This window comes from Opisthocomus hoazin, chromosome 3 (genome assembly GCF_030867145.1).
Source record: "Opisthocomus hoazin isolate bOpiHoa1 chromosome 3, bOpiHoa1.hap1, whole genome shotgun sequence".
In the NCBI taxonomy this organism is placed as follows: Eukaryota; Metazoa; Chordata; class Aves; order Opisthocomiformes; family Opisthocomidae; genus Opisthocomus; species Opisthocomus hoazin.
In genome coordinates, this window is record NC_134416.1 from 90,800,368 (window position 1) to 90,813,757 (window position 13,390).

Consider the following 13,390-nt stretch of genomic DNA (forward strand, 5'->3'; position numbering starts at 1 on the left):
CCCACGCAAGGAGGCCAGGATAATGCCATTCCTCCAGAGACTGCAACAGCTGAGGGCTAGCCCTGAAGACGGAGAGCTTGGGACTCATGCTTGGAAAAACATTCAGCGGACCACAATGCACTAGGCAGACTTGAAGAAATTATTCAGACAGAAGAGGGGAAAAAAATGGCAAACAAAAAGTGTTCTCAAACTCTTTGCATTAACCAATTAAGTATGCAGACTAGCATGAATTAGACAAGGTCTTGGAGACCATCTCCCGGCTTGGGGACTCAGCCCGAGTGAGGACTGAAGACATGAGCTCATGTAGTATAATATTTAAATTTCATATAAAAGATACGTTCTTCCTATGAGTGCAATGATTCCTGTGATCTATTACTCTGTAATAGCTGCATTTGGCTGCTACCCATTAAGAACGTGATTAACATTTCGAATTCAAAAACAAAAGTGGGAACAGCAGCAAAACTAATTAATGTCTCCAGCTAATCACAAAAGTTCATAACCGCTCTCTAAGAGAAAGAGAAACCATGCTGGTGTTCCCTCTCTTGACCTACTTTCATAGATGTGCAAGAGCTGAAAGGGAAAGAAACACCGCATGCTGATTGTCAAAAGTGAAGGCTGGTAATGCTTGTTCATTTGGCACTAAATACAGTGACTCTGCTCACACATGAAGCCGGAGCAGTTTGCCACTAAGACTGCGATGCACCATGCTCGTTTGTTTCCAGTGCATCGAGCTGTGAGGCAACGTACCACACAACTCATCACAGAAGCCCTAGAAACTGCTAAGGCCAGATCAGCCAGCAGCTTTGCTTTTTGTGTGCCGTTCCTTGTGACGCGACTGCAGCTCCTGGAGATGCTGAACACTCTCGACTTTGAAGGCTTGGCCCCTGCTGTGTACCTCCACAAGGCAGTACTGCCCTGCAGCCGCAACAGAGCTACCGTGAGACCACTGAAACCAGGCAGGACAGTTCCGGATCAGATCTTTCAATACTGACTTCATGATCTTGATTACTCTTCAATGACAGCAGCTCGCTGACTGAGTCCTGCAGCACTGCCTCCCCACTCCATGCCAGAGGGAAGAGCGCAGGTGGATCTCTGGTGGTGCTTTCATGTAGAAGACACTCCTGGTCCATCCTGCCACCCCACGCACCCAAAGGAGTTCACCCAGGAGCTTTTCAGGGTGACAGGCAAGGCCTTTTGATCATTTTCTTCCTCATCAGCACACCCAGTGTGCAGCAGTACGCTCATATCATCTCTCACAATGTTTAAAAGGTGTTGTTTATGCAAACTATTTTCTCTCTATATGCTGTATTTGTGCAGCCTCAAATTCCTTTTGCTCAAGGAAGGTATCTGTCTGGTTAAAAAGTACAAGGCTGAGCCTGTTTTGCATTTTGTGATTTAAGGCTATACAGTGAACATCCTACTTTTGGTGTACTTAGTACTATGGGAGACAGTGTCCAAATCCACACTGTGGTATCTGCTGGTGGGGGAGCAGCATCATCATGATAATCCTCTGGGGCGCGATACTTCAAAATTTTCCCAACTCCATAAAGGAAGAGGAGAAAAAATAAGTATAAAGGAAAGCACCTTTTAATGTGGTTTCCTTCCTGCAATGAGACAGACCAAGGACTTTGCTCCTGACATGTCACACTAACCCACTTACGTGCAGCAAAGGAAGTTTAAATATGAAGTAGACAGTTGTGTTCCTCCCTCCTCTCACGCTATGCAAAGAGCAGGGTTCCATTTTCTTTTTTAATTGCAATACCACCTTTTTTCCTTTTTTTTTAACTTTCTTAAGCAACAAGCAGGGTGTTCTGCCCATCTCACGGCGACAGCCTGGCCGTGCGTAGCGTGGCTCTTGGCATCACAGGAACGGCACTGAATAGCTCTCGCCGAGGAGCCGGGGCGTTGCCCCCGCCCCATGTGCGCTTTTGGTGACTTCAACCTCACCAACCCAGGACTCTGGCGGGGAGCTTCAGGGAAGTCTTCTGCTGTTCCCCCAGGCCCGCTGAGCCAGCGCCTGTTCAGGTGTCCTCGCCTCCAGAGCCTCCCCTGCTCGCCCCGCCATCCCTGCCCACGGCCTGGCTTCCTGCGGCGCCGGCAGCAGCTGCGGGCCAGGGAATGGCACGGGAACTTCGTGGACATGGAGGGTTAAACAAGCGCAGCGTCCAAGCCAGCCCTGGCGGCTGAGGAGCGCCCAAGAGTGTTTAAAGTTCAGGGGGGTGTTTCAGCCGGCAGCTGAGGAATCCATAGCTTGTGCCAGCGCCACGGAAACCCTTTCCAAAACAAGACTCAAAACTACCCTTAGCGATCTCGTTTCAGAGCCTGACTTCGACTCACAGCTCCGCTCCCACTGCCTCTTCCCGTGGGACACTCACGTGTGTTACGCATTGTCACCCTGTGACCCCCCCGCCCCTGCAGACACCCCACCACTCACCAACCCTGCAGACACCCCACCGCTCCTCGACACCTCCTGCTCCGGCCCCGGCTCCTACCCCATGCCACCTGCCCTGCCCCAGAATGGCCTTCCCGGGAGGACCTGTCCCACCACCAACGCACCACAGGAGCAGCGCCGTGCAAGGGGGGAGCCGGCGGCAATGCTTCCCCAGCCCTCAAGGTAAACCAGAAATATCTCCTTCGAACGAATGCGTGTGCGCTGCAAGCCCTCCTCAGCCAGCGGACTGCAAATGCCACCAGCCTTGACTGCCGCGGGAGGAGACACATGTGCGCATACACATTACCAGCAACACCGCTCCCTCTTCCACCAATTACAGAAAGGTTTAACAAGATGCACCACCTTGCAGGTTTAACGGGGACACGCCACCCGAGGTTTCGAACACCCTTCACAGGTCCTACCCGGGTCAGCGGTGGTTTGCTACAAAAACAAACGGCCAGCTTTGACTTTCAATGCCACTATTGTCTACCTCTAACTACACCTGCCATAGCGTGAAAGCTCAGCGTTCGGCACGGCTCAGATCATTTTCACAGCTTTGCCCAGCAATATGGAAAACATATTACATGCAGAAGAAAATGTCATTACCGTATTTATGCTTTCATCATTTGGCAGAGATTTTAAAACAGAGGATAAGAGGCAGACCAGAGTCTAGATTGAAAAGACATACCTGGTGCTTTCTCCACAAAGATGACTTTGGAGTCTTGCAGAAAGTTATGGCCAGTCAGTATCATTTTTTTCCCTCCAATAACAGGAAAGCTGTCAGTACTTTGCTTCTCCACCAGAGGCAGTTCTTGGGCAGATCTCTGAGCTGGAGAGTTATAAAGAAGATAAGGGGGAAAAAAACCCAAAAGCAAACACAAACACACATAAAAATAAGTAAATACTGCATTAGTAAGTAACTTCATGATTACCCTCATAAACTGAGTTTGATATAGAAGCAAAGAAAGGTCAGAAGGTTTGCAGGAAACAAAACTGGTTGGTTTTCAAGCACCTTGATTGTAAACCACAGGGTTATCAAACATAGCAGTACAGATTCAAAAGGCTCACAAAGAACAACTGAAATTCTTTTATTTAAAATAATTTTCTTTTATCTAATCTTATAACACATATGCTGTGTGTTTACAAGGCACACATGACAAGATGACCATCCGTGTCCAAAACGTGGACACTGTATTGTCACTAACCACTCTACCGTTAATTCTGCAAACTGTCTTACAGCGGCAGCAGGCGCCATGGGCTTTGTGATCCAGCCAAAGTACACAGTTTAGAGAGAGTATTTCCACCAGCACCTGCGTGCCAAAGCACACGTGGATCCACGCAAACAGAATACGGTATTCTCGTGGCACGTATTTTATCCCCCCCAACTGGGACACAGAGCGAGTGTGGCTGTGCTTCAAGGGATGACGTGACATTTTATCCAGATTACATGGCTCCTCCTGGTGTCACATGGACTAAGAGATGCATGAAGTTTTTGGCACCAGCTTATTCCACATTCTGCACTGGAAAGAACACCAGTACTTATTTTTTTCTCCTCGTTTCCGCTCCTTTCAGGGTGCATGTACCACACTTTTGCTCATCACACAACCCCCAAAGCTGCAGTTAATTGATACAAATCCAATCTGTTTCATATTCAGTGGCTTCCTGAGCTTGGCACCTTTGCACAGACCAGTTTAGGACGTATTCAAATTGTGCCTCATCCTGCCATCTAGCAACTGAAAAGCTCTCATCAGCCTCAACGGGAGCAGGATAAAACCACGACTCCTCACATTTTTTTGCTTTGCTCGTTAGCCTAGAGCTTTCCCTTGAACAAGAAACAAAGGGGAAATTCTTCATCTCATACATATCCAGGACAGAAGACAGGGCTCTATGCCAGTCTACCTGCTGCAGGTAAGAAGGCTCTGCAACTCGTCATAAATAACATAGGCTTACCTTAATGGAACTCCCTTCCCACTGCCAATGCTCATGTGTTTATTTAAGCGAATGACTGTGAAGGAGAGGAGCTATCACCATTGGTCTACAGCACTACCCTTTCCGACAACTTCTGCCCCTCTTGCAGACTTGGACTGCCAGAGTGGCAGCAGTGTTACCCTAGGTGAAAGGATGGAGTACTGTTGCGGGTCTGGAAGGCTGTCACCAGTGCCACTGCTTTTGCAAGAGGAGTGCAGGGATGCTCTTTCCTGCAGCCTCTCTATTAACAGCCCCTGAAAAAGCACCGTGCCTCCAAGAGATCAAATGCTGACAGGCTCCAGGACCTGCCAGACATGCTGTGTGGGACTCCAGCCAGAGAATGATGCAGGGACAAGTGCAGACATGACTCTCCAGCATGCACAGCGCGACGGATAGTCAAGCCTTCCTCTTCATCCCCTCTGCTCCCCACTCCCAGACCTCACCCACCCCCACATACCTACCAGACGTTAAGTTACTCCCTACCCTGTCAGCATCATGAAAATCCACTTTCGGGAATCCAGAAAAACCTCAGAATACTGTTTCCGTCCACCCAGCCAAACAAATTAGCAATGAGAGTTAGACTGTAATGTGATTTCTACCACTTATGCTGGAGTGTTAAAGCTGCACCAAGCAAATAGGTTTTACTTTTTGTATGGGAGGCTGACGAGGCTTAAGGAGCAAGAATGATATAGGTGTCTTTGGAGGGTGCCCTAGCGTATCTGATAAAAAGCAGTCTCTTCAATCAAAGAGACCCTAGTGCGGAAACCTGGTTTCTGGAGGTTTTCTGAAGCCACAAGCAGCTTGTGCCAGTGTGTCAGCTCTTGAATACTGCTAGCTCCACATCAAAGGGGTTGGGGTTTTGCTTGCTGGTTTTTGCTTTATGATGGGGAGACAGAGAGCGAACAGGACACGATAGCTCTTTTCCAAAACTCTTACAGCAGTTACCTGTATGATAGGGAGTCACAAAAAAATAAAGCCTTGTCACTCCCAGGTCTACTATTAGTTTAAGTGCACTCTGCTTTTGTTTTAAGTGTATTCTTTCCTACAGAAATCAATGCACAAAGCTACATGTTTTTTTCTAAGACACGGGTATTTTGTCTTCAATATAAAACGTGTGCTTTTGGAAAGCAGATTAAGGTTCACCAACTGGACAGGTAAAGCAAAACCAAAGTATAGCATGTCAGCGGACAAAGACCGGGTGTGGGGTGCACAATACCCAGCAAGAGAAGAATGTTTGTTGCTACTTACAGCACTCAATGGGGTTGGAGGCTACTTGCAAGGAGAGGGTCCTGCCATTGGCCTGCGGGATATGAACCCTGAAGACCAGCCTCACACGCGTGTTCTTCCGACCAATGTCTGTCTCGCCCTTGCGCAGCTCAATGTCAGAGTTTCGGAGCTTTAATATCCCAGCACAGTCGATGCTATCCGAAAGGAAACACAGACCAGTTCAATTCGTTTCAGGCAGACTTCAGGAAGACACGAGCGTGCAGGATCTTCCCTCTCTCCCGTACATCCTTCTTACACATCTGAGTCAGACACGACCCAACGACCAGGCTGAACACGGCAGACTTTGTCAAGCCTAGCACTTGCACCCACAAGTAGCTAAGTTGGGGCTATCTGTAGTAACAGGTAGTAGCTGCTGCTGAGCACATATATTTAGGATATTACTTCAGTTCCATGAGGAAAAAATCTAAAAGATCCTTCCTCTCCAATACATCCTGTAAGGATGGTGCTTACAGATTAACCAAAGAACCAGAGAGACTAGAAAAGTCAATGGGATGAGACAGTAGTGCACAAAGCGTTACTAACCTAGAATGAAAGGTTACCTACAATTTCACTTGTTACAGCTAATTTGGAGAAAAATCTGACATGTTTTTTTTTCTACTGCAAAGTCCTGAAAACACTTATTAATGAGCACAGCCCCCCCGAGGTCAGTTCTACTGTCAATGTGTTTGTATTTGAGTGAGCTGGAAATACTCCCAAGGTGACCATTGAGCTGAAGCTCTGCATGAAAAAAACCTAAACTCAGAGTCCTCCCTCCACATCAGCAAAAAAATGTGCTTTTCATCAGGTAGAACTACCACTATTTCTGACCTCTCCCTCCTTTTTTTTAACTTTGCTTTGCTCCTGGATGAGTTTACAAGTCAGGATTTTTGTCAAAGCAAATTTCAACGGAGGAAGTTCCCAGAATAAAAGATATATAAACATAAGCACTCAGAAACCCACTGCAAAAATACCTCTACTTTGGCCACGACTACAAAGCCTACACGGCAATTTCTTCTGGGTACTGGTCTCTGGCATGCATTTTATTACACTGAATATGCATAGTTTAATTTTATTTTGCATTCAAAGAGTCTAATTCCCCCTCCAGATCTTTGAAGCTCTGTTCTGAAGCAAACTGCAAACAAGAACCGTGGCAGCAGTTTTGATCTACATTTTTTCTGAAGTATGGATTTCAGAACAACAAAAAGGCCCTTGCTGATACGATCAAAGAAACTAACGAAAGTATTAAAGCTTCTCAACAACGCCTATTAGCAGGTGAAGCCATAAGAATTATGAAATATTTGTACCCATGTAAAAATTCTACGCAAAGATTCATAAGATACAGAAGAAACAGGGTGCTTCTCAATGTTGTCTCTCCATAGCAACACTTGTCGAATAAATAAAAAGTACTTAATAACAATTAGTTCAGAGTCAATAAAGTTCAGAGGACAAAAAGCATTTAAATTCAGGCTTGTAAAGTTGCGGACACTAAAACCTGAAGTCAAGAGGTGTAGTTAAACGTGCAAAAGTTTAAATGTGCAGATGAGCTTCAGTGTTTCACTGAATCAAGGCTGGAATACACAAAGTATCTGTGAGAAAGAAAAGTCCTTGGCTCCCAATTTCAATACATTGTTAGTGCTACACGAGGTGAGCACTGCTGATGTGTAAGGCTTATTAATGCCAAAGCACTGTCTGTGGTTCTTGACAGAGCTCTACTACGACCTGGCACGTATGTCACGAAAATATTCAGCTTGGCTCCCAAACTGTGTAACTACCTTTCTTCTAGGGAAAAAGACGATTGAAATGGTAATCATGTTCCTAGATGGCCAAAAGTCAAACCGGATAAATAAAGGGCCATATAAATACTGCCTGGGTACAAATTGGTGAAACTTCAATAACCTGAATGGAGTCGTGCCAGCTTACCATGACAGCAAATGTGGCCAATAATTTTGCAGGCTTGTCATGACTTTTAACACAATGCACTGACAGAGGTCCTCAGGTCTTGAGTGACCACCCTAAGCCCAGCTGGCAACGCAGCTAAACATATTCTAGCTCTTCTATTTACGCGAGGCACTCCAGGGCATGTTGTACCTGACACTGAAAGTCAGCCTCTAATAACCACTACATGCAGAAGGACTTCAGGTGTCTGATACCATCTTTCACTTCATTAAGGCACAGGAAACCATATGAGTAACACGGAGTGAAATTGTGATTCTGGTAAGCTCCCTGGGATTCTCCTGTGGTATTTGGTTTGGTGGGGCCAGGACTTCTTGCTTGCTTTCTGTCTACCTGCTTATCTTGCTAGCTCCCTATACATACACACAAAGGTGCACGCATCTATATATCAATATGAATACATTCTCATATATACACACTGAGAAATGTACATGCATGCAAGCACACACAAATTCCTCCCAAGGGAGACACCTCAGATAAGGGTTAGAATCATCTGAACGAGGAGGACAGAGAGAACGGGATTAAATAACATGGAGGGTCTCATGTATGTCACATACACAGAGGGATATTTGAACCTTTATATACAATCCTATAATGAAATCTACCTGTGTGTAATGGACCTATGGGACACTTAATTATCACTCAGACTCCTGCTAATTCAGAGATCCTAAGACATCCATGCCTGCTTTTCTGCACAGGTCTAAACTTACCCCAGCTTAATAACGCCAGTCTGAAATGTGTATCACCTTTACTCCCCTTCTTAGTTCTAGAAGCCTTGCTTCTAAACAACTGCCATGAAAAATGCTGATTTTTATTACGTAAGAAATAAGAGTAATTTTATTTGTCTCAAAAAACCACTAGGGTACTTAGAAATGCTCTCTAAGAGTTTCCTTTGACATACAAAGATAAATTTTAATAGGCCCTGTTCCTTGTGCTAGTGCGTATAGGAGCAAGAGGTGTCATATTTAGAAACTAAATGCAGGAGCTGAGGTAGGAGATATTTACAGCTTGGTAACTGAGATACTTATTTTAAATGGCAAATAAGCACATTGGTTGAAACTCTAGAATGAAAGCAATCAGTTGTCATATATATTTGTGAAGTTCATTTTGTTTTTAAGCTGATTAGGGGCAATTCGTCCTGGAAAAGTTGCGAAAACCTACTATTACAGAGAGAACATTTTAAAAAAAAAAAGATAGGAAAAGGAAAATTGTGTACAAAATAAAAAAAAAAAAAAAGACAAAATCAAGTGAGGCGACCAAGAGGAATCTGCTAGGAGTCAGATACGGTGCCTAGGTCTTACATTGCTCTCATGTTGTTCTCTGGCAGAAGTGGAATTTCCAGGACTTTGGTGTTGGAAAGTATTGTTTCGTGGCTGGTGGTGGAAACGGTCTTCCCAGTGATCCGATGAACCTGGTAGAAAGCATGGGGTCGCAGCAGGCGGTCGTCTGCAGTCCCAATGAACAGCTGTAGCGTGAGCGGCTCGCTTTCTAAGTAACCATGTAGCTGGCAAGAGAACAGAAAACGCCCACTGAGCACCATGCACATAAACTGCGAGGAATCAATTAAATTTTTATAAAGCAGGAGAGCCTAATTCAAGGAGAGAACTTGTGACAGGTGCTATGTGTTAAGTTCCCCCCCTCCATTTTTCCTGTAATGTAATATTGGTACAATAAAAAAGTGCACTCAGAAAATGTCTCATTATCCTAAAGGACCCGAGGCACTTTACATGGGGCGAGCTTTTGAGCACGCCCGCTCCGTACACAGAAAACTTTGCATAAATTCTGCCATGGCGTTCAGCAAAAAACCCACAATGAAGTCAATGTTCCCTCCCAGTTCTGAGGGTGGCAGAACCGACGGAGTTTGCAAGTGGAAAGGAGAAGGCTCATCCATCCCCGAGCTTCCCGGGTCACCTCTCACGCAGAAGCAGGCTGCTGCTCGGGACACGTCCCCTCATTAACCGATTTTTATGCTGGTAAATACCTCCTGGGACAGCGCGGAGACAGATCACATATACATGACTAGTAGCTCACCATGTGTGTCAAATTCTTGTTATAATCGCACAAAAATCTCATTGAAGCTACTGGGCCTGACTTGAACCCCATCCATGTTACAGTGACCGCTCTGATGACAACAAGAGTTATTTCTGCCACAGGCTGGGGACGGAGCAGGAGCAGAGCCTGACCTCATCCCCACCATCTCCTGAAGAAGCTGCTCTGGGTTCCCACTGGTGCGAAGGTGAGCACGGGTGGAGCTGCCTGGAAACAGCTCCAACCTCCGCTTAACGCTGCCACACAACACCGGCAAACACGTCTTGCAAAAATAGCGATCTTGCAGCAGCTAGCTCCGAAGCCCCATCCCGAGGGAAGGGAGGATGCAGCAACCGTAGGAGCGAGCACTATGGGCAAGGCGGGCTGGCCCAGGAGATGCACCGTCACAGAGCAAACCTGCTTGGTCTGCTGTAGGTTTAGCTTCCCCTGCAAACGGTTCAGGTGGGTTTGGGCACAAGTCATCCACCATCACTGCACCACCGCTAAATCTGATAGGTCATAATTAGACCACTGATGGTAATTTGGTGAGGAGCAACAGTTTTAATTTATGTTGCATGCAAGTTTGAAGCTAAATAAAGCTCAAAACAAGTGGTGAAACCCTTATCAAATGTTGTTGATATTTGTGTTTCTTTTGCTTCCACTCTCCTTAAATCTTAACAAGTAATTTGTGGCTTCATAATAATGCAAGACCTATCCCTCCAGGGTATATTATGACATCTGACAGCAAGAATGGTATTAAGAACAAAGATCTTGAGTCACTTCTGCTCCTTGAGCACTGCAAAATTCTGGTGAGTGCAAACACAGGCACGAAGCCTTCCCACTGCTACCAAGCATGCTGATGGCAATAGGAATGCATAACGGAAATGTTTCAGGTACCACGGTGACCAATGTATAAGTAAGGAATGAAGTTGTGCATAGACACATCTTCCACCGCTAACTGGGCACACGGCAGATTTTTCACCCCACACTTTGTTCAGAAGAGCTAGGGGCAAACGGAAGTGCTTTGATTTGTTTGATATCGTTGTAGCAATTTTTACATCCTTACCTAAAGCGCATGGGGGATGCAGAGACAGGGGGAGGAGGCTCGTTTCCAGCACCACAGTATTCTATCAGCTCCGCACTGCTGAGACACCACACGAAGGCAGCTTGGAGTGATGGGGCTGCGACACGGTATGGGGGGTTTCCACACCAGCGTTGTCAAATTGAAAACACATCAGCAGCAATCTGAAAATCTGCGGTATCGGCAAAACGACGGAGAGAGAAGAGCAGACCTCCTACGGCCCCTGCCACCAACACGAGCACTATGCTGCACAAACAGGGCTTTCAGGCTTTAACCCCTGTAGGTGGGGGGGAAGCCACCACCCTGCTCACCCACCACCGCGTCCCCCCGGCTGCTCACCACTGCGCGAGTGGGGCTGGCGCAGAGGCCCGGGTCTGGCACAGGCTGATCTCGCTCTGCCTCGGCACCTCCAGAGCCCCAGCGGCAAAGCCTAGATGATGGAGGACACGCAAGGTATCGTGGGGTATTTCTGATCGCGAGCAGCACGCGGGTTTGCAGAGGGGAAACGCAAGGCAGTGTGACACACCAGCCGATTAAATGTCTATGCATCACCAGCGGTCACTTCTCCAACCCATCATGGACAGTGCTTTTTATGGAGAGTGTAAAATTAAAACAAACACATATTGAATTACAAGGCCGCTTAAAAGGTAAAAATAGACTAGCGAGTAACTCAAACCTCAACTCAGCAAAAGCAAAATCGCACACCGAGGTACCCATATGTTTTACTGAATCTGGGCAAAGGGGTCAAAAAACGGTGGTCTTGCATTGGGTTCTGCTATTTCAGGGTTTATCTTTAAATCCAAACTCAGCTGCTGCTGTATCTTGTAACCTGCTGCTGAGCCTCAGCTTGTGCTTTTCCCACAGGTTTCCTACCAGGAGGCAACCAAACACCCAAAGTCCTCAGCTTTGCATACCTGTCCTCCCCTGAGAAGGGTTCACATGCTACAAAATGAATAACCAGATCTCAGATGCATGTTCTGCACTGTTTTTTATGTTTGCTTTTTTTTTTTAAAAAATACCCTACTATTTTTGCTGTCGCACAGCCCTGCTGGGCTTTGCTTTGGATGCGTTGCCCACAGTTACTTACTCCCTGACAGCTGCTTCTACACCTGATGACAAGGAGTGGCTACAGCACTGAACAAACACGAGTTTTCAAGAGCTAGGAAGCGTCAAGAACATCCAGAAAGACCAATGTAACAGCCATACAATTGATTTTGCTGCCCTCAAACCAGGCAAAATCCTCACCCTTAATTCACTGCAAGTTTTATTTCGTATTATACAGTAGGAGGCATCTAATCTGTGATATGTATTTCCCTTTGAGTTTTACCCATTGCATCACATTATTTACTTTTATATTATGTCACATAATCACGTATGCCAACAGAAGCAATAAAAGAAAACGATGCAAGGATTAACATTTAAAGGGGCACATACTGTGGATGACTAATTTTAGATTACGCACCCAGCACACACTTTCTGTGACAGACAGCGTTGAGCTTTAGCAGTTTTCAGCATGCTGCCGATGTCTGGAGAATAGGCAAGGTTTTGCTCACTCTCCGCTGGGCACAGCAAGAACATTCTCCCTCAAAACACAGGAGAGTGGTATTACAGCCACACCGTTCCGCAAGGCGACGAGGGGAGAGGTGCCAGTAAAGGCAGGGCTGCGGTCCTCTAGGCTGTTGGATTTGTCAATACGTAAAGGGAATACTGAACAAGACAGATGCAAAATGGGACGGGGGAAAAGGGGGACTGAGTCTTTTTCTTGGTGAGGAAAGATCTCGCGCGTCCACATCCATGCATATTTTCCACGCATGCTCTGGAATACTGTACTCGGTGGTATAATGATTCCGTTTCCTGGCGTGTGACATGGGATGCATGCGTCAGACACCCTATTTTTATCTTTTTCTCTGTGTAATACAGTCCGAAGCTCTTCTTTTAATAACTCAGTGGCTGAGTACGGTTGACAAAGGCTGCTCTCGGCTACGGCATTCATAATAAAGGATGTGCTTTTCCTACCAAGCATGCTTTGCTTGGCAATACGTAGACCCAAGTGGAAAGAGCTGTACTTTCCCCTGCTGTGAAAGTGTAAAAGGACTTAGCTGGAAATAAGGATCAGGTGCACAATGTTTTGGAATGAGTTTTGCTTCCTAAATAAAGGTGAGGACAGAGCAGTCACACGGTGTAGTACAAAGCAAAAACATAGGTAAAACTTCAGTATGCAGATAAGACTCCTGTGGTCAGTGTTTTCGTTCTGAAATGGAAGTAGGTCATATTCTCTTGCTCTTACCAACCACTGACTACTCTGCTCTTTCCCTTTTCCAGCAACACTCAAAAACATTTGAACTCATCTCAAATGGTATTTGCATTTATATTGTCTGAAGCTGCTAAGATCAAAATCAGACTTAATTGTGGGCCTGCTTTACGCTCCTGTAATTCTATCAAAAGCAATGCAGTCACTGCTAATTAACACCAGAACAGGACCAATCACAGTTTAGCTCTTTGTCACCTTACATCATCTTACGCAAGAGCGAGGGAAAGGCTGCGCCGGCTGGGCGACTGCTCCACCGCACTGAGCTTTCCCTGGGATTCCTACACCTCTCCGTCACCGCTTTCACAACGCCCTCTCCCCCCAGCACGTCTCGATTCTCAGCAGGAGATCGCTG

At 46.2% G+C, this 13,390-nt stretch overlaps 1 protein-coding gene across 5 annotated transcripts in view; it reads right to left on the minus strand.

Annotated features, from left to right (window-relative positions):
- Positions 1-13,390, minus strand: part of NFATC1 (nuclear factor of activated T cells 1) — a 116,010-nt gene that overhangs the window by 61,661 nt on the left and 40,959 nt on the right. For all 5 annotated transcript variants that reach the window (XM_075417043.1, XM_075417048.1, XM_075417046.1 and 2 more), the window contains exons 4-6: positions 8,920-9,122; positions 5,648-5,820; positions 3,120-3,260 (exon numbers count right to left, since the gene is read on the minus strand). In XM_075417043.1, coding sequence (XP_075273158.1) covers positions 3,120-3,260; positions 5,648-5,820; positions 8,920-9,122 — 517 coding nt within the window. The remainder of the gene's footprint in view (positions 1-3,119; positions 3,261-5,647; positions 5,821-8,919; positions 9,123-13,390) is intronic.